This window comes from Miniopterus schreibersii (assembly GCF_964146895.1).
Source record: "Miniopterus schreibersii genome assembly, chromosome: X".
NCBI lineage: Eukaryota > Metazoa > Chordata > Mammalia > Chiroptera > Miniopteridae > Miniopterus > Miniopterus schreibersii.
In genome coordinates, this window is record NC_138104.1 from 60,634,410 (window position 1) to 60,652,698 (window position 18,289).

The following is an 18,289-nucleotide window of genomic DNA, read 5'->3' on the forward strand; positions in this document are numbered from 1 at the left end:
TGCTGATGTACCTCTCTCTCACTATTCCTCTTTTTTTCTTAAAGCAGTCCTTTTAGCATTTTTTCCAATGCTGGTTTGCTGGTACTGCACTCCTGTAGCCTTTTTTTGTCTGGGAAGCTCTTTATTTCACCTTCAATTTTAAATGATAGCTTTGCTGGATAAAGCAATCTTGGTTGCATGTTCTTGCTTTTCATTACTTGAAGAACTTCATACCACTCCCTTCTGGACTGAAGAGTTTCTGTTGAGAAATCAGCTGGAAGTCTTATGGGGGTTCCCTTGTAGGTCACTGCTTGTCTCTCTTTTGCAGCCCTTAATATTTTCTCTTTTTCCTTGCCATTTGCCATTTTAATTATGATGTGTCTTGCAGTGGGTCTCTTTGTGTCCCTCTTATTTGGAACCCTCTGAGCTTCCTGAACTTGTGTGGCTTTCTCCTTCGCCAGCGTAGGGAAGTTTTCTATCATTATTTCCTTCACCAGGTGCTCTATTTTTTGCTCTCTTTCCTTTCCGTCTGTCCATTCTATAATGCAAATGTTGTTTCACCTCATGTTGTCCCAAAGCTCCTATAGACTGTCCTCATGCTTTTTAAGTGTTTTTCCTTTTTGCTGCTCTGATTGTGTGATTTTTTTCTTCCTTGTCTTCTAAGTCACTTATTCTATCCTCTGCTTCATTGAGCCTGCTTTTAATTCCTTCCAGTGCATTCGTGATATCACATACAGCATCCTTTATCTCTGTCTGAGTTTTATTTATGGTATGTATCTCTTTTTTCATGTTTTCACTAAAGTCCTCGATCTTTACATCTGGTGTCTCCTTAAGTTCTTTGAACATCTTCATCATCAATACTCTGAACTCTATTTCTGATAAGTAGGTTAACTCCATCTCATCAAAGTCCTTTTCTGGTCATTTGTCCTTTTCTTTAATTTGTGGGTTGTTTCTTTGTCTCCCCATTTTGGTAGGTCCTAGTGTTTGTATCTATATATTAGATATTTTTGCTGTTACCCTGTCTTGTGGGATGGGATTTTGTCTTGTGGGTACAATGGAGCCCAGAGGTGTGTTTTCCTCATACTTCTGAGCTCTTTGCTCTCAGTGTGTCTGTCTTGTGGGTGTCCTTTCTGTGGTGTCTTTATGTTCTCCTCTTGTGGATGGGTCTAGATTGTCATTGATGAGTCCTTGGGAGGACCCTCCTCTCAGGTTTGCTAACTGTGTCTCAGCCCCAACCTCGTCATGTAAGCTGTTGTACTGGTGCTGGCAAAGCAGGACCATACACAATGAAATTTCCAGGAAACAAGAGGTATCTTACAAAATATCTTGACAGTCACAATGAAAACAACCCACATTAAAATAGAACAGGGAGAGTGAAGGGTGAACACACACACACACACACACACACACACACACACAAATGCTTAAAAGAAAGAGAGAAAGAAAAGTAACTCTTAGAGAGGGAGATGTATATTGTTGTTAATACTGGTGAAAATTTAGAATGTAATTCTAAACTAAAATGTAAAAAATAGAGAAGCTACTAGGAGATAACAGAAGCAGAGAAAAGATTCTGAAAGAAGAACCAGCAAAAAGTTAAGGGAGAGGATAGGAATACGATAATAGTTGAAAATGAGAAAACAAAAATACAATAAAGAGAATAAGTGAAACTAACAATTGAACAAAAAGACAGGAAGACAGAAGGGAGGATAACAAAAAAACAAAAGCAATGTAGAAATAGAAAAAAGAAAAAGAAAAAAGAAGTTATGCTAATGAATCGAGAGGAGAGGGAGAGATATAGCCCAGTCAGGGAGGGAGTTCGGTAAGAGATTTGGTTGGCAATATAGAGGAAAGCAGTAAACTTGGTTATAATGATAAAGTCCCAGTTGTTAAGCATGAATATCAAGGAAGTCTTGATAGTTGAAGCAAGGATGAAACAAAGCAAAGCAAGTAACCAAAACAAAACTAAAAACAAGCTAAGCAAGACTGTTTAAAAAATAGAGAAAAAAAATTAGTTAAAAAATATTTTCAAAAAAAATTTTTTTTTAATTATTATAAAATTTAAAAAAGAAGGAAAAACAAATTTTCTCCTTTTTCTCTTCTTCCTAAGGAAAAAAGAGAACAAACACTCAAACAAAAAACAAAGAAAAAAACAAAAACAAAACAAAACAAAAAAACAGAAGAAAAAATGATAGTCAATCAGTTGAGTTTCTTCTGGGCAACTTATGTTGTCTGAGGGTCAATGTTTTGTATGCTCATTTCAGTTCTCCTGGTAGGTACTTGTGTATACCCAATTTGAGGAGCCGTGTAGTTTTGTCTCTGGTGTCCTTAGGTAGATGGTTGATCTGAAGTTCTTTGTGGACCACCTCCTCTTGTCAACTATTTTGCAAATTTCTTGTTGCCTGGTATTACTCCAGAGTCTTCTGTAGAGTCTTTAGGTTACAGGGTGGGTAGTGTAGCCCAGGGTATCACTCCCCTTAGAGGTTTCGCTGTCAGGCGCTCAGTCTGCGGGGGTTAGTCTCTGCTCTACCGCCAGCTCCTCAGTCCCTCACTTGTCCTCTGATTCTAGTTCCCCATGCTCTGACCTTTTGCAGCTTCAGATAGATTTCAGCCTGTTTGCTTTTCTGTATGAGCTGTTTCAGCAGCCTGGGATCAGTTGGTTTGACTGAAAAAACATTCTGGTGAGCCCTTTGCCTGCCCAGCCCCCAGCAGTCGTTTTCAGGTTTTCCTACAGTTCCCAAACAACAGTCCCTGAGAGTCTTATTCTTGTACAGTACTCTTGTGAGTGTCTCTCCCTTTCCCCTCAGGACTGTGACCTATGGGTGTGTCTGGGGCTTCAGTGAGCTGGACCCACCCCTTTCCTGTTGGTGGCAGTGCTCCTGGTGGCAGAGAGGCAGGTGGGCTCTGCCCCTCCCTGCTCAGCTCTGGTTGGCTGGTCTCACCAGGTCCGCCCCTCAGACAGTCTACTGTGCAGACCTCAATCCCATGCTCCATTGGTCTGTCCCTGCAGTGCAGGCTGGGAAGGTGGGAGCCAGTTCTGTGATCAAGCTCACAAATGCACAAAGCAATACACAGGCAGAGAGTCCACCCTGCAAGGTCCTGCTGCCTACGCACCAAAGCTCCCTGCGGGAGGGGACCCAAAGTCAGCTCCAGGCAGCTCCCTGCCCTGCTGGTCTCAGCAAAGCTGGGGCGGCTTCACGCGCCACCACGGCGCCCCTCAGGGCTGGTCACAGATCCCAGCCTCTCTACACTGGGAGCTCAGACAGGGAGGGCCCCTCCTCTCCCCAGTACCACGCAGATTCAGTGCTTTCTGGGGCTCAACACAATGCCCCACAGGGAGGCAGAGGGTACCTGTGTGCGGCTGCTCAGCACAATTCTCTTGTCCCTTACCACTTGGGTGCCACAGACCTTGGGCTAGCCTTCCCTATGGTCGGCACCCCGAGCATGAGATGCTGGTTGCAGCTGCCACTAGAAGCTTTGTTTTGCTAGGAAGGTGCTGTCTGCAGTTAGAGGCTTTGTTTCCTAGGAAGAAACCGTCCCCTCCTTGTGGACTCAGCGCTTCCCTGGGTCCCTCTGCCCTGTGCGTGGCGCGCTCCTTTCCCTCTCGTTGCTCTGGGTGTGAGATCCCCGCTTTTGGAGGCCTGTCCGCACTCCTGAGGGGAGTGGGCTTTGCAGCCTCCAGGCCTCTGGGCTTGGAGCCCAACACAGGCTTCAGGGGAGACTCCCCATTCCTACGCCCCCCTCTTGCTGGACTCTGTGATGTTTCTTCAGTGCTCCCCACTTGCGCTCTGTCCACTCAGGTATGTTTCTCTGGTTTTTCCAAGCTGGCTACGTAGGATTTTAGGAGTAAATCGAGTCTATGGCTGGGAGCAGGGGCACTCTGCTGCTTCTCACAGTGCCACCATCTTCCCCTCCTCCCACAGTTTTTAAAATTTATTTTTCTTTTTGCTCCTCTGATGGGTTGTTTTATCCTGCTTTTTCTTCCAAATCACTATTTTGATGTTCTGCTTCATCTACCTTGCTCTTGATTCCTTTTAATGTATTATTCATTTTTGTTATTGTATTTTTAATTTCTGACTGATTCCTTTAATGGTTTCTATGTCTTTTTCATGCTGTTGAAGTTCTTGCTAAGTTCCTTTTGCATTTTTATAACTATTGTTTTGAACTCTTTGGTTGGTTGCTTGCTTTGCTCCATTTTATTTAGTTCTTTTTCTTGAGGATTCCTCCTGTTTTTTCATTTGGTGCATGTTTCTTTTTCTCCTCATTTTTACTGCCTCTTTGACATTTTTTCTGTGTATTATGTATATCTGCCATGCCATAGTGTGGTGGCCTTATGTATAAGGTGTCTTCTGGGGCTCAGAGTCAGTCTCCCTGATGGCTTTAGCTATGTGCTCCAGGAATGTCCCTTGTGTGGGTTATGTGAATCCTCCTGTTGTGTTTGAGTCTTGATTGATGTTGACTGTCCATTGGTGGGGTTGCTCCTACTTTTGGATGTGAGGATTGACTCTGAACACAATGTATGAACTGCTCTGCAGGAACTGGCTCCACAACACTGAAGTCACCCCAACAGAGTCTGATGTCTGCTGACATCTTTCTTTGTGTGTTTTGCTTGTGGTGCTAATTGGGTTGTGCTCTGATGTGTCCTGAAACTCTGGTTGTATTGGCCCTGGGACCCCTTGCTAGGGGATCCAGTGCTCATCGATGTCAGGTGCTTACAGTGATGGGCTTTTTGCTACCTATTTGGAAATACAATCCACAATTTGTGGCTGCCTCTGGTGAGTCTGCCTTTGTGGGAGGGACCTATCTGAGCACCAGTGCTTGTTTCCACCAGCACTGAGCCTGGGGGCATTTCAGCAAAAGGCCCAGGGTTCCCCGAGCTCTTCCCTCACCTTTTATCTGTTTCTTAGGTTTAGTTACTGAAAGAGCCTCTGACAGTAGTTGAGTTTCTTGAGGGAGGCTCTCAGTTAGAAACCAGCTGAAGGTGAGTGGTGTTCAACAGATTGATATAGATTCAAACTTGCTGTCAGTGTTGAGTCTGAGGCCATTCAGCAACATTTTCAGGGTACACCATGGTAAGCCACCACTCGCCCTGCTCCTGTTGACCTTTGTGATAGTGCCAGGTCTCAGATATTCATCAGGGTGAGGCCAGTAGTATTTATAAGGTTCACACAGACCAATGTTTGGCCATGTTGAGGGAGGGTTCTTCACAGGAATGGTGATGTTGTTCTGGTATGTGCAGAAAAAATGGCCCAACCTAAGAGCCACACAACTCAGTATTCCCCAGATTCTGCCTAGACCTCATGGACAATGCTCTACACTGGGGAATCAGGCTGACTACAAATGGCTAACAATGCTGAGGAGCACAAGCTCAGCAGGGTCTGGCCACCCATAGTCAGGAGGGTCGAGGTAAAGTTTCTCCCCTGATGGGGCTATTTGGGTCTCCTATTGAAGTTAGCAATGCCACTGCTCTGGCTGCAAGGGAAGGGCTCTCCCACTGTAGACGTTTCTGCTGTCATGTTGGGAGAACTTTCCAGGTGGCAGGTGGCTTTGCTGCTATGGCTGCTGGGAGAGGGGTGCTCCATTGGGGTGGAAGGGGGTCCTCTGGCCTGCAGTTGAGGAGGGAAATGGTCTCTTCCCCGAGTCACACAGAGCTACACAACTCTATCTCTGATTCTTCTTTATTTTGTCCCCAAGATCCCTTCAAAAAAATCTATAATACAGGCTCAGGCAACAGACTCCTCCACAGAGTGTGAGCTTGGGTGAGACAACAGGGTGCTAAGAGGTTGGGGCTTGTGCAACTCCCCCTAGGCCAATACAGATTGGAGGGGAGTGTTTGCCCCTGGAAAGAAGGCATTTGTGGGTAATGTGGGAGAGGGCTCACCGCAGGTACCCAGTGGCCATCCCTGTCGCTTTAGCCTTCTTCCCAGAGCCATATAGCCCAGTCTGTTTTCACAAGACTCTAGTTGACTCCAACCCACCCTCTCTCTGCCACATCCCAGGGGGAGTGGATGCAAACGAAATTTTGTGTTCTGGCCCTTTAAGAGGACATCTGGGTTTCTAGGTGACTCCCTTCTCTTGCAGGTGTACAGAATCCCCACTGTTTACCACCAGATATTATGTGGATACCTCTCTTTATTCTGTTGCTTCAAGCTGGGGAGCTGAGCATCTAGTTGAGACCTCACTTTCCTCAGGGGGCGCCATTGCAGCTGAGATATTGCTCTGGATTCTCAGCTGTCGACTGTGAATGGGGTTCGGCGACATCTCTGCCTTTTCTACCAGTGTCAAGGTTGCTTCTGTAAATCCTTGGTTGTAAAATCTGTTCAGCTAGTCTTCAGTTGGTTATTTAGGTCGATTGTTCTATATTTTAGTTGTAATTCTAGTTTGAGGCTGAGAGGAGGGGAGTGCAACTTCCACCTACTCCTCCCTCATCTTCCTCCAGCGAGATTTGTTCCTTCCCATGTTTTCTTATATCAGATTATGACATTTTTCCTTTCTTCATAAAGAAATCCCTTTAACATTTTAGTGATCGCGAACTTTTTAGATTTTTTTAAATCCTCACCTGAGGATATACTTATTGATTTGAGAGAAAGAGGTAAGAGAGAACATGAGAACAACTGATTGGTTGCTTTCTATATGTGTCCTGACTGGGGATTGAACCTGCAACCTAGGTCTGTGCCCTGACAGGGAATGGAACCTGCAACGTTTTAGTATATGAGGTGATGCTCCAACCAACTGAGCCACACCGGCCAGAGCTGAACTGTTTTAGTCTTTGCTTGTCTGGGAAACTCTTTATCTCTCCTTCAATTTTGAATGATATCCTTGCTGGATATAGTATTCAATGCTGTAGATTTTTTTCTTTCAGCACTTAAATATTTTCTGCCACTTTCTTCTGGTCTATAAAGTTGCTTCTGAGAAGTCAGCTGATAGCCTTATAAGGTTTCTCTTGTGAGTGACTTGTTTCATTCTTGCTGCCTTTAAGATTGTCTCTATTCTTATGTCTTGTCATTTTAATTTCAATATATCTTGGTGCGGTTCTCTTTGGGCTCATCTTGTTTGGAACTCACTGTGCTTCTTGGACGTGAATATCTCTTTCCTTCCCTAGATTAAGAAAGTTTTCAGCCATCATTTCTACAACTATTCTTTCTGTCCCTTTCTTTCTGCTCCTTCTGTAATTCTTATAATGTTGTTTTTATAAATTTTATCTTTATTATTGAAACTATTACAGATGTCCCCTTTTTTCCCCATTGACCCCTTCTACCCCACACCTCCCCACCCCTGCCCCAGGCTTTAACTACACTATTGTCTGTGTCCATGGGTTATGCATATATGCATATAAATTCTTTGGTTAATCTCTCCCCACCCATCCCCACCTTCCCTTTGAGTTTTGTCAGTCTGTTCCATGCTTCATTGTGAATGTTAGGTTCTTTTGTTACCCCAGAGATCTCTTATACTAGCCTCAGTTTAAAAAATTCTATTTTCATTTTGTTTCTGATTGGATAATTTCCACTATTTTGCCTTCAGTTCGCTAATCTATTCTTCAGTATTAATTAAGCTGCTGTTGATTTTTTTCTAATATATCCTTCACTTTAGTTATTGGACACTTCATCTCTGATTCGTTCTTTATTACATTTTCTATCTCTTTGTTCAAGTGTTCTCTGTTCCTATATTCTATGCTCAATTCATTGAACATTGTTATGACTGTTGCTTTGAATTCTTTATCTGAGAAATTACCTCCCTCTCTTTCATTAGGGTTTTCCTCTGGAGTTTTTTCTTGTTCCTTCATTTGGGGTATATTCTGTCTCCCCATTTTGTTTCACTTTCTGTGTTTGTTCCTCTGAGTTGAATGGAATCATTACCTTTCTCAGTCTTGAAAAAGTGGCCCTTGTTAGATTATGTGTTGAATAGTTTTAGCTTGCTGATTGTAGTTGGGGTGGGTGTGTGCAATGCCTATTGTTTCACCTGGCTTGAAGGAGTGGATTCCGAGTTGGGTAGCCTGGTGTGTGTGGCTTACTTGCCCTTCTAATCTGGGTAGGGCTTCCTGGTATAGAATAGACTGCTTGGTGTGTGCTTGGCTTGTCCTGTTGTTTTAATTATCTGTAGTAGGAGCATAGTCTGGGCTGGGCTGCTTTGCATGATTGCTTTCTTGTATCTCAACTCCCTATTAGCTCCACCCTTTCTCCTAGTAGGGCAGACTTGTGTGCACAAACAGCATTACTTTGTTAGCTCTTTACCTTCTCTTGGCTTGGCAACCCTGTGCACATGCACAACATCACTCCACTCACTCCACATTGGGTTGCAAGATTTTTCTAGCTTTGTGTTTTCTTTGGGCAGAGGAGCCCCACCTGTGCATGCAGCAGTGCCCCACTGTCTCTGCACTTTCTCTGATGGGGCAGTCCTATGTGCAGGCACCAAAGCACATTTGTCAGCTCTACACTCTCTCGGAGGGGTAGTGCCACGTGAGCACACAGTAGTGCCCCACTATCTCTGTACTTCCTCTGGATAAGATAGCCCTATAGCCAGTACCACAGTGTTTTGCTAGCTCTGTACTCTCTCCAGGCAGAGGAGCGCCACATGCATGTGCAATCCAGTGGGTGAAGAATAACCCTGCCATACCTGTTGGATCAGTCACCTAGTGAAGGAGCTCCTTTGATTAAAGCTATGGTGCCCTCCTGCTTCTGTTGAATCTAGCTCCAGGGGTGGTGGCTGGGGATGTGCTTCACGGCTCTGCAGGTTGACCATAGAACCTGGATGGAGCTTCCGTCTGTTATCCACATGCCCAGGAGATGTAAACAATGACATGCACTGTGTTCCTCTGGTCCTGGGTTGTTTACTCAGCTTCTGGAGAGCTCTTGTGGTTCCTGGTTCCTCAACCCTCTCTGTGCCTCTCTCTCTGTTGCTTGTTGTGCAGAGCTGTTCAATTGGCTATAGTTGTCTTTCAGGAGGAATTGCTCTAAATATAGGGGTAAATTGAATGTGTTTTGGGGAGGGTTCAAGGTCAGCATCCACATATGCCACCATCTTGGACCCCCTAGAGAGTTCTTAAGTAAAGTTTGATATTGACTGAGGCAAAGCTCTGATTCTCCATATTCAAATGTCTGTACAATTTTTGAGACATTGGTTTTCTCTCTGACTTCAATCCTCTGTTGCATCTAAGCGGAGTTGTTGATTTTCACCTTGTTCAACTTTTTTCTTGTATGATGATGGGCATGATAATTCTAAGCTTCTTACTCTAGGACCAGAAACTGGAAGTCTTGTGTCAGTCACTTTTTATCTCTTGGCTTCATGTTCTCTATTTATAAAATAAAGAAATAAGATCACTACTTATTGGCTAAATTCTGTAGCTCTAGCATTCTATTGATTCCGTAAGTACTGACTTACTAATTTGTGACATTTACTACTCTTCTTCAGGCAGACCTGCAGGTGGACAAGGAGAGGCACATTTTTTTTGAGTCCTCCCTTGATTATGTTCATCAAATCCAGGAAGTTCAGGAGTCCAAGAAGTTCAATATTGTGGAGCCGGTAAGATCTATCTGTTGATTAATGCTCTAAAAATATTTCCTAAATGCTTGGTAAATGTGGAGAACTTTGATCATAAAGTTGGAACTTCAAAGAATGTGAAAGATAGTGTTTAATAATGAATCTTACTCTTTCCTCCCCTCTTTTTCTCTCTAGCTTTGATTTTTCTTTCTTTCTCTTTCTTTCTCTTTCTTTTCTTCCTTTCTTCTCCTTTCCCTCTATGGTGTCTCTGTCTCCTTTTTTTTTTTTTTTTACCTTGTTCTCCTTCGTTTCTTCCTCTTATGCTTTCATAAAACCTTTCAAAATACCCATTATATACCAGGCACTGTGCTGGGAACTCATGTCCCTTGTACTCAATGACTTCCCATTCTACCATTTTTACTTCTATCTCCTTTATTTTTTTTTTACTTATATCTCCTTAATTTGTTATAAAATATGATGTGCTTTGATTTGACAACTATGTTGAATTTTAACAACTTTTTTTTATAACAAATTATTCTTATTGCAGAAAAGCTATAAAAAATTATTAGAAAAACAAAACAAAACAACAGATTCCCCATACAGAAATAATTACTGTTAATATTGTGGCATTTTCTTCCCATATTCTCTGTGTATCTATTATATATATATTTTTCTCTATCAATGTATACCCAGGTACTTATAGATTTGGGCATGTGTACACCTGTGTGCATAGACATGCATATATTAAACATGAGTATATACATCTGTGTTCATGTGTATCTGTCATTTGTATATATCTGTATACGTATATGTACAAACAAGTATTTATTTCATTCATCTGCTTAACACTCGTTATCCTGTAGTGAACAAAGAGACTCAGTTTCTGTCTTTATGAATACTACTATGTCATGGGATAGACTGAAGGGAAGGAAAATATACATAAATAAAATAATTGTAAGTTGTGATAATCACTAAAACAAAGAATGAAAATGGACAACTACTTTAGATCAAGTAGTCAAGGAGGTCCTCTGAAAGTGTCATTTAAGATCTAAAGAAAACAAAGGTGAAGTAATGTAAATAATAGGGAAATAACATTCAAGACACAGCAAGACAGACAGGCACAGTCATTAACTTAGGAAATAATGGTGTAATCAAGGAACGAAAAGATTAACCTTTAGATACAGATGAGATATAAGGGAGTGGCAGCAAATAATTTCTGAAAGGAAGGCATAGGGCCTGTAGCTATGGTAAGGTGTTTGGATTTTAGTCTAAGGGAAGGGGAAAACCTCTGATGGGTGTTAAACAGTATATAAGCCTGGCTGCCATGGCTTAGTAGTTGAGCATTGACCTGTGAACCTGGAGGTCATGGCTTGATTCCCAGTCAGGGCACATGTCCGGATTGCGGATTCGATCCCCAGTGGAGGGCGTGCATCAATGGCTCTCTCATCATTGATATTTCTATCTCTCTTTCCCTCTCCCTTCCTCTCTCTGAAATCAATAAAAATAAATAAACAAGATATAATTGACCCGATTTTGTTATATGGAGAATGGCTTGGAAGAAGCCAACACGGTTACTGAGGAAACCAGTTAGGAAGTTAGTGCAGTGCTCTAGGCAAGAGAAGAAGTTGATTTGGGTTAGAGTGGTAGTGGAAATAGAAAAGATTGGAGACATATTTAGAAGCAAACTGACAGGAATTACTGATAGATTGGATTGAGATGTGATTGAAAGAGAAATCAGGTATGATTCTTTATATTCTGGTTTGATTGATTGGGTAGCATTGTCATTTCCTGAGATGGGAAAGTTTGGGAAAGAAATAGGAAGATTGTGTGTAGTATTTTGTGTGTGGTACACACACACACATATACACACACACACATATGTATGTGTGTGTGTATATACATATATACACACATGTGTGTATGGTACATAGTACTATATATACACATGTGTTTATATACATAGTTTTTTGTATGTGTTTATGTATATATACATATGCAGTTTGTATTTATATATACATATGTTTATATGTATATGGTGTGTGCATATTTATGGGTGCTCACCTGTTTACTTTCTAAAAAGAATAGACCAGTTTTTAGTACTTCTTATTATACTTGCCTATTGCCAGCATTGAGCATTATTCTTAAAATGTTTATATTTGATAGGTGAAAATCATATTTTTTATTTTTACTTATGCATATTTGATTTTTAATGATGTTGAACATTTTGGACATTAAAAATATTGTATTGATCATTTGTATCCTGTCTTCTGCAACTCCCTCAAAACATTTCTAATTTAAAATTGGGTTTAGGCTCCTTGGATTCTTTAGCATTATGGCAGTCTTCATAAGGGTACAGATGCTTACTTTATTCATTTATCCATTTAGTTACCAATTCCACAAATATTTATATTCCTGATGTTTTAGAGAGAAAAGACAGTCTATCCCCATACGGTCCAAATTATGAATGGTTTTATATGCTACCTAAAAAGTATCTGAGTGAATAAATTGGTTAGTAGTACTTATTTTCTGGAACTGAGTTCAGTATAAACGCTTAACCAAATAAGAGAATAGTTATGAGTAGAATAGCTATGAGTAGACATGTTTGTGTTTGCATGACTAATTTTAAGACTATACTGGGTAAACACTGTGTGGAATTTCTTTTCTGTGATTGTGTTTTATTTATTTGATTAATGAGAAGGTGCTGGTGATAAAGTTATTTTTACATGTTTTCCCTAGGTCTTGGCCTTTCTCCATAGCCTCTTCATTTCCAACAACTTGACTGTGGAGCTCACACAGGATTTCCTCCCATACAAACAAAAGCTCCAGCTCAGTTTGCAGAATGTAAGATCGTGTGTGGGTTTTGTCACCTGTCTCTGCATTACAATTGGATTTGAACCCTGATGACCTTGACCTTCAAATTCTAGGTTTTAACACTCCAGCCAATTTGTCAAGACACAGTGGTGTGGATCACAGATACTTTAGTATACTGGACTGTTCTTGCTCTTCCCTGTCTTTGGGGCCGACTGTTGCTCAAACCCACCCTTATACCTACTGACACCTCTATCTATCCAATATTTATTAAGTGTTGCTAAATTGTTGCATCTCTCTTAGATCAGAACCCAGCTATGGGCTTATTTATGCACAGGTTTTATGCTACTTCCCTGCTTATCAATCAAGACACTCTCATTGTGGGTTTTATTATCATGAATGCCAATTTCCCCCCTCTTCCTTTTTTTACTAAATATTACTAGAGTTAACTGAATTATTTTTCAAGGTTTTCTCCACCTCCTTTCCCATATTGGTCCTTATAGATGGGCATAAGCACAGCCTTCCTTCTTGTCACATTTTTTTCTTATTTGTTTATTTAATTCACATTTAATAATACTTGTGGATATAATGAACATATACTGTGTGTTAGGTATTGTAACATGCCTCATTGTAACATGAAACATGTTAGTTTTTCTGTCTTCAAGAAATATACAGTCTCTTGGTGGAGAGAGACATAATCACATATAAATAATAATTCCTTTTGATAACTGCTATAATAAAATTAAGACCAAAAATTTTAAACATGCACAGAGAGTTGACAATTGACTGTGGAGTACATTCAGAGAAGGCATCACTAACGTAGTTACTTTGAACTAATTATTACATTAAATGAAATTTATAAGTGTATTTTTAGATGAAAATGGTTGGTAAATGGCAGTGGAAATAAATTTCACTTGTTTGTGAAATTTCCTGACTTACAGTTGCTATTGTTGTTTTTCTTTTGGGGCACTCTCTTTTCTACGGGTTCTCTTTTCTGGGGACTTTCCTTCACCAGAATGTGAGAGCCCTTATCTTCTGCTGACTTATAAAGTATTTCTATAACCAGGTTAATTGCTTGAATCTTCTTTCAAATATAGCTTGAAAAGTATGAGTTTAGCAAGCCTTTGCATGGATATATATGGTGAACTCATTTAAAGGATAATGAATAGAGTGAGCCCAACTAGATAGGGTAGCTAAGATCACCTTTGTCACTGTCATGTGACAATCTTGAGACTAAATACTAAGGGCCTCTAATGATTTTCATATCCACATTTCAAGCTGTGTCTTGCCATTGTGTTTTAGTTGTATATTTTTAAAATATTACTTCTCACCATTAGCTTTTGCTATTCATGATTATGAAAACATAATTTTCTATTCACCTATCTTCAAAGAGAGCACCCTCTCATATATTTTATCCTACTGGTCAGAATTTAAATCAGAGTTAAGTAGGCAGTAACTTTACTTGAGGCAGAAGTTAGAAGTTGCCCTCTTGGTCAAGCATGGGTCAGTCTCCTGCTCAGAATTCTAAGAGCTCTTATTTATTTGAGTCTTATGTGATTCCTGTTAGAAAAAGTTTCTCAAATGTGGTTTTATGTGTACATTGCTATTTGTTTGTTTCTCTTTTAGTCTTTTTTTAAAAATATATATCTTTATTGATTTCAGAGAGAGAGGAAGGGAGAGAGAGAGAGAGAGAGAGAGATAAAAACATCAATGATGAGAGAGTCATCATTGATCAGCTGCCTCCTGCACACCCCTGACTGGGGACTGATCCCGCAACCCGGGCATGTGCCCTTACCGGGAATCGAACCCCGATCACTTGGATCCTAGATCAATGCTCAACCACTGAGCCATGCCCGGCCGGGCCCTTTTAGTCTTTACTACTGTTAAACTCTATAAAATTAGTTTCCAAAGTTTATGGCATTCAACACTTGGTTTTTGCTGTGTTGTAACACATAATGAAAGCCAAGACAACTCTGGGTCTCTGACCAAAAATTGCGTATTTATGATGATGGTGATGATAATAATGATTATGATGATAATGTCTTGGCAGACAAGAAATCATTTCTCCAGTACCCGAGAAGAGATGGAAGACCTTAAGAAAAGGATGAAAGAGGCTCCCCAGACTTGCAAACTTCCAGGACAGCCAACCATTGAAGGCTATCTGTATACCCAAGAGAAATGTGAGTGGGAATACTGGTATACCCACTGGGTTTAAGTAGACTGGCACCTACTGCTTCTTGGCTTTTCCAAACTCTGGCACCAATAATGGTCACAGACCCCTGAGAACTATACCTCTTTGGAGAGTAGCCTGGTAATAGTGAAAATTAAAAGGAAGGGGAAATTGGAAGGGGAGGTTAAAGATTTGTCTTCCAAAGGTTCTGGAATAGTAAGACCTCAGGTTTTCTCTGAGATTCAAAATGGTAATTGTTAATCATTTAGTGCTTTTAATGACTTTGGCTGGGGCAAAAAAGGAGGTAGGGGATAGGAGATAGAAAAATAATATTTGTTACACCTCCTATGTGCCAGGCATGGTGCTAAGTGCTTTAAATACACTATCTCATTTAATCTTTGAAACCACTTTATACCCATTTTTTACATGAGACCACTAAGGCTTAGCGATTTCACTAGTTGAAAGTCACCCAACTATTAAGTAACAGGACTTAGAGTCAACTCAGGTCTGTGAAATGTCAAAACCTATGCTCCTACCTCTATACTCTCTACCTTCCACTGCTTTAGGATTACACGGTTGCTCTTAAACCACTAAATAACCATCATGATTTCAGTGGGCAAGGCAGTTGTTCATTGATAGCCAAGGAAAATGGGTTAACTTACCCAGTCACCAAACATTACAGATGATTCAAGTTTTCCTGCCTTCTAAATTACATTATGCAAACCTGTATGTACTGTTTTATTTTCCTTATGAACTATGACCTAATGACCCCAAAGTCTGTGATTTCATTCCCTGACCAGAATTATTCTACCTGGAGAGCAGGTTACCAGTGGCAAAAACCACTGCAATACACAAAGCATGATATTGTAGCAGTGATATTATTTTGCTTTTCCTCCCTTAGAGCAATTAACTTTTGATGGATTTTAAAGATGTGATCTTACATCTGTCAGGTTCATCTCTTCAACTCTGCATTGCAGGATTTCTCAATCTCAGCACTATTTACATTTCATGCTGAGTAATTCCTTGTTCTGAAGGGGACATCCTGTGCACTATAGGATGTTTAGCAGCATCTCTCGCCACTTTATCACTTGCCAAGTGTTATAATCTGAAATGTCTTTAGACATTGCCAACTGTCCCCTGGGGGGCAAAATTGCCCCTACTTGTGAACCACTGTAATATTATAAAAGAGGTACAGAATAATGTGTTTGTAATCTTGGCTCTAATCCTAACTAGCTATGTGATCCTTCTATGCCCCATTTTTCTAATTTGTCAAGTGGATATGTTATTGCTACTCAGTTGAATGTATGCTTAATGAGCATCCTTTTTTCCAGATAATATTCAATGCATTAGGCATACAAAAAAATGAATCCACCTTCATTTTGGACCTCAAGAAGTACACAGTCTGATGAGGAAGATGGACAAGTATATCAATAATTATAATGAAATATGTTGAGCATATATATAAGGGGCATATATATAAGGGCTTCACTGAGAAAGTGATGTTTGAACTGGAACTTGAATTATGAGTGGGCTCTTGACAGGTAAAGAAAAAGGGAAAGAAAATTCCAGGTGTATACCACTGCATGAGTAAAGGCACAGAGGTTTATGAGGATGTAGTTTATTTGTAGGGTCTTGATTTGCCAAGAATAGTCCTAGTTTATATCTGTTGTCCTAATGTAATTAACAATGGTACCTCATTCACTCTTAAATATGTCTTGAATATGTATGATAAATTATATGGTCACCTTTTTATTTGGAAACTGAAATTAATTCAATGAGACAGGAACACAGAAACAAAGTTGAAAAGATAAATATGATCATAATATGAAGGGCTTTGAGGGCCAACCTTAGGAGTTTGGAGATAATGGGAAACCATGGGTGGTTTATAATGAGAAGAATGACATAAATAGAGATATATAGTTAAAATATCCCTCTAGCAAAAGAGTGGAGAATGGACTTGAAAGGAGTAAAATTAATTGGAAAAATAATGAATTTTTGTTTTGCTTAGATATCTTATAAAACATGAAACAGATAAGTCAGCAATAGGGTGTTGAACTAAGTTAGTTTTAAAAGAGATGGAGAGGATAAGACAGCTTAAGGAGAGACATTTAAGGGATTGAATGGGCAGAACCAACCACCAATCAAATGGGGCACATTACAGGGAAGTAGGAGCAGAAGATGACAGGTTTTCAGCTTATATAATAAGATATGTAGTGGTAGCATTCATAGAGAACATGGCAAGGTGAGTGGTTTGGAGCAAGCCAGAGCAGATGTGGAAAGCAGTTGATGAGTGTTCACATCTCCGTACGTGCAATAGGCAGGTGGTAATACAAGGCTGGAACTCAGGGGAAGGGGAGGGCTGGATCTGGAGCATGACCCTGAAGGCTAAACTGTATGCAGCTTCCATCTTAGGGGTGGACTGACCATGCAGCCAAAAAATTAATTTGTCAGCTCACTTTTGCCTCTCTTTCTAGGGGCTCTGGGAATATCTTGGGTGAAATACTACTGCCAGTATGAGAAAGAGACCAAAACACTCACCATGACACCAATGGAGCAGAAGCCAGGTGCTAAGCAGGTCAGTTCTTTCTTGTGCCACATTTTTTGCAACACATCTGTGACTGCATCTCAGAAGAGAGTATATGTTGACTTAGTGTCAAACAACCAAATACATCACTGTCATGTGAAGCCATAGCTTCATATGTTCTCCCTGGCCTAAGTTTGCATTGGGCCCGATACTTTTCAGTTGAGTGAAAGATCTCTGTTAATTATGTCAGGCCTTTGGAAAATGCCTGTACTCTTTCACACCAATTACTAAATTATTACAACTGCCTGTCACATTGTACAAATAAAATTTGCAAAACTATGGCTGAATTGTGGTTGGAGAGTATGACTTGTTTTTAAGAAGGCTCTACTATAGGATTCCTTTAAGTGCAAAAGTTTAAAATATAAATCATTTACCAAAATTATTTTTTAAAAGAGTTAATTTGTTGCATAAAGTTAGAATAACCTATATCTCACAGTCTATGTAATACTCAAATATCTTTAAGCAGTTAATGCCTCTTCTTCCATCCACCAAATCTTACCCTTCTCCCCAAAGTGGCAAAATGAGTTTAGCATACTGAGAACGTAGTTTACTCATCTGCAAGAGCCTGATATGTTATATTAAGTTTGTAATGTTAGACCATGGGGACAAAAATTTTATTCTGTCATCCCACTTTTCCCTGTCTTTGTAGGAATTTTGGGAATACACACTCACACACAAACTCCAAGATTTCTTAAGATAAAAGCCAATAGACTATTAATATGCTAAAATAGTTCAATGTGTCCTTTTAACTGTCTCTCAGACAGGGTCTTGGTCATATTTAAGGATTTTAGTTTCTTACAAATTGACAAAGTGAAACCATGTCACTTGTTAGCATTGAATGTTGTGGTACATGAAGACCCAATTTAGGTAGAAAGGAAATTGGGCCAATTTTCCTCTATTGTGATGTTTTCCATGGAAGATCGTGCTTGTATGGCTTTTGCATAGGAAATTAGAGAAGACTGAGATTTAGTGGTAGGGTGCTGAAAACTGCTTTTTTGTTGTTCTTTTTTAAAAATTTTATCTTTATTGTTGAAAGTATTAAAAATGTCCCTTTTTCCCCCATTGATCCCCCCCTGCATATCTCCCCCCAGGCCTTCACTACACTATTATCAGTCCATGGGTTATGCATATAGGCATATAACTTCTTAGGTTAATCTCTTCACACCCACCCCTATCTTCCCTCTGATCTAGATCTGGATCTATTTTGTTCATCAGTTTATTTTGTTCATTAGATTCCACATACGAGTTAGATTATGTGATACTTGTCTTTCTCT

The 18,289-nt window shown here is 40.2% G+C and overlaps 1 protein-coding gene across 2 annotated transcripts in view; it reads left to right on the forward strand.

The window, feature by feature from the left end:
* The window catches only part of OPHN1 (oligophrenin 1), a 507,398-nt gene that overhangs the window by 296,760 nt on the left and 192,349 nt on the right, over positions 1–18,289 (forward strand). For both annotated transcript variants that reach the window (XR_013997964.1, XM_081125000.1), the window contains exons 7-10: positions 9,385–9,495; positions 12,190–12,294; positions 14,312–14,441; positions 16,906–17,006. Coding sequence is in view for 1 of the 2 variants with exons in the window: in XM_081125000.1 (XP_080981126.1) it covers positions 9,385–9,495; positions 12,190–12,294; positions 14,312–14,441; positions 16,906–17,006 (447 nt within the window). In the remaining variant the exon portion in view is untranslated. The remainder of the gene's footprint in view (positions 1–9,384; positions 9,496–12,189; positions 12,295–14,311; positions 14,442–16,905; positions 17,007–18,289) is intronic.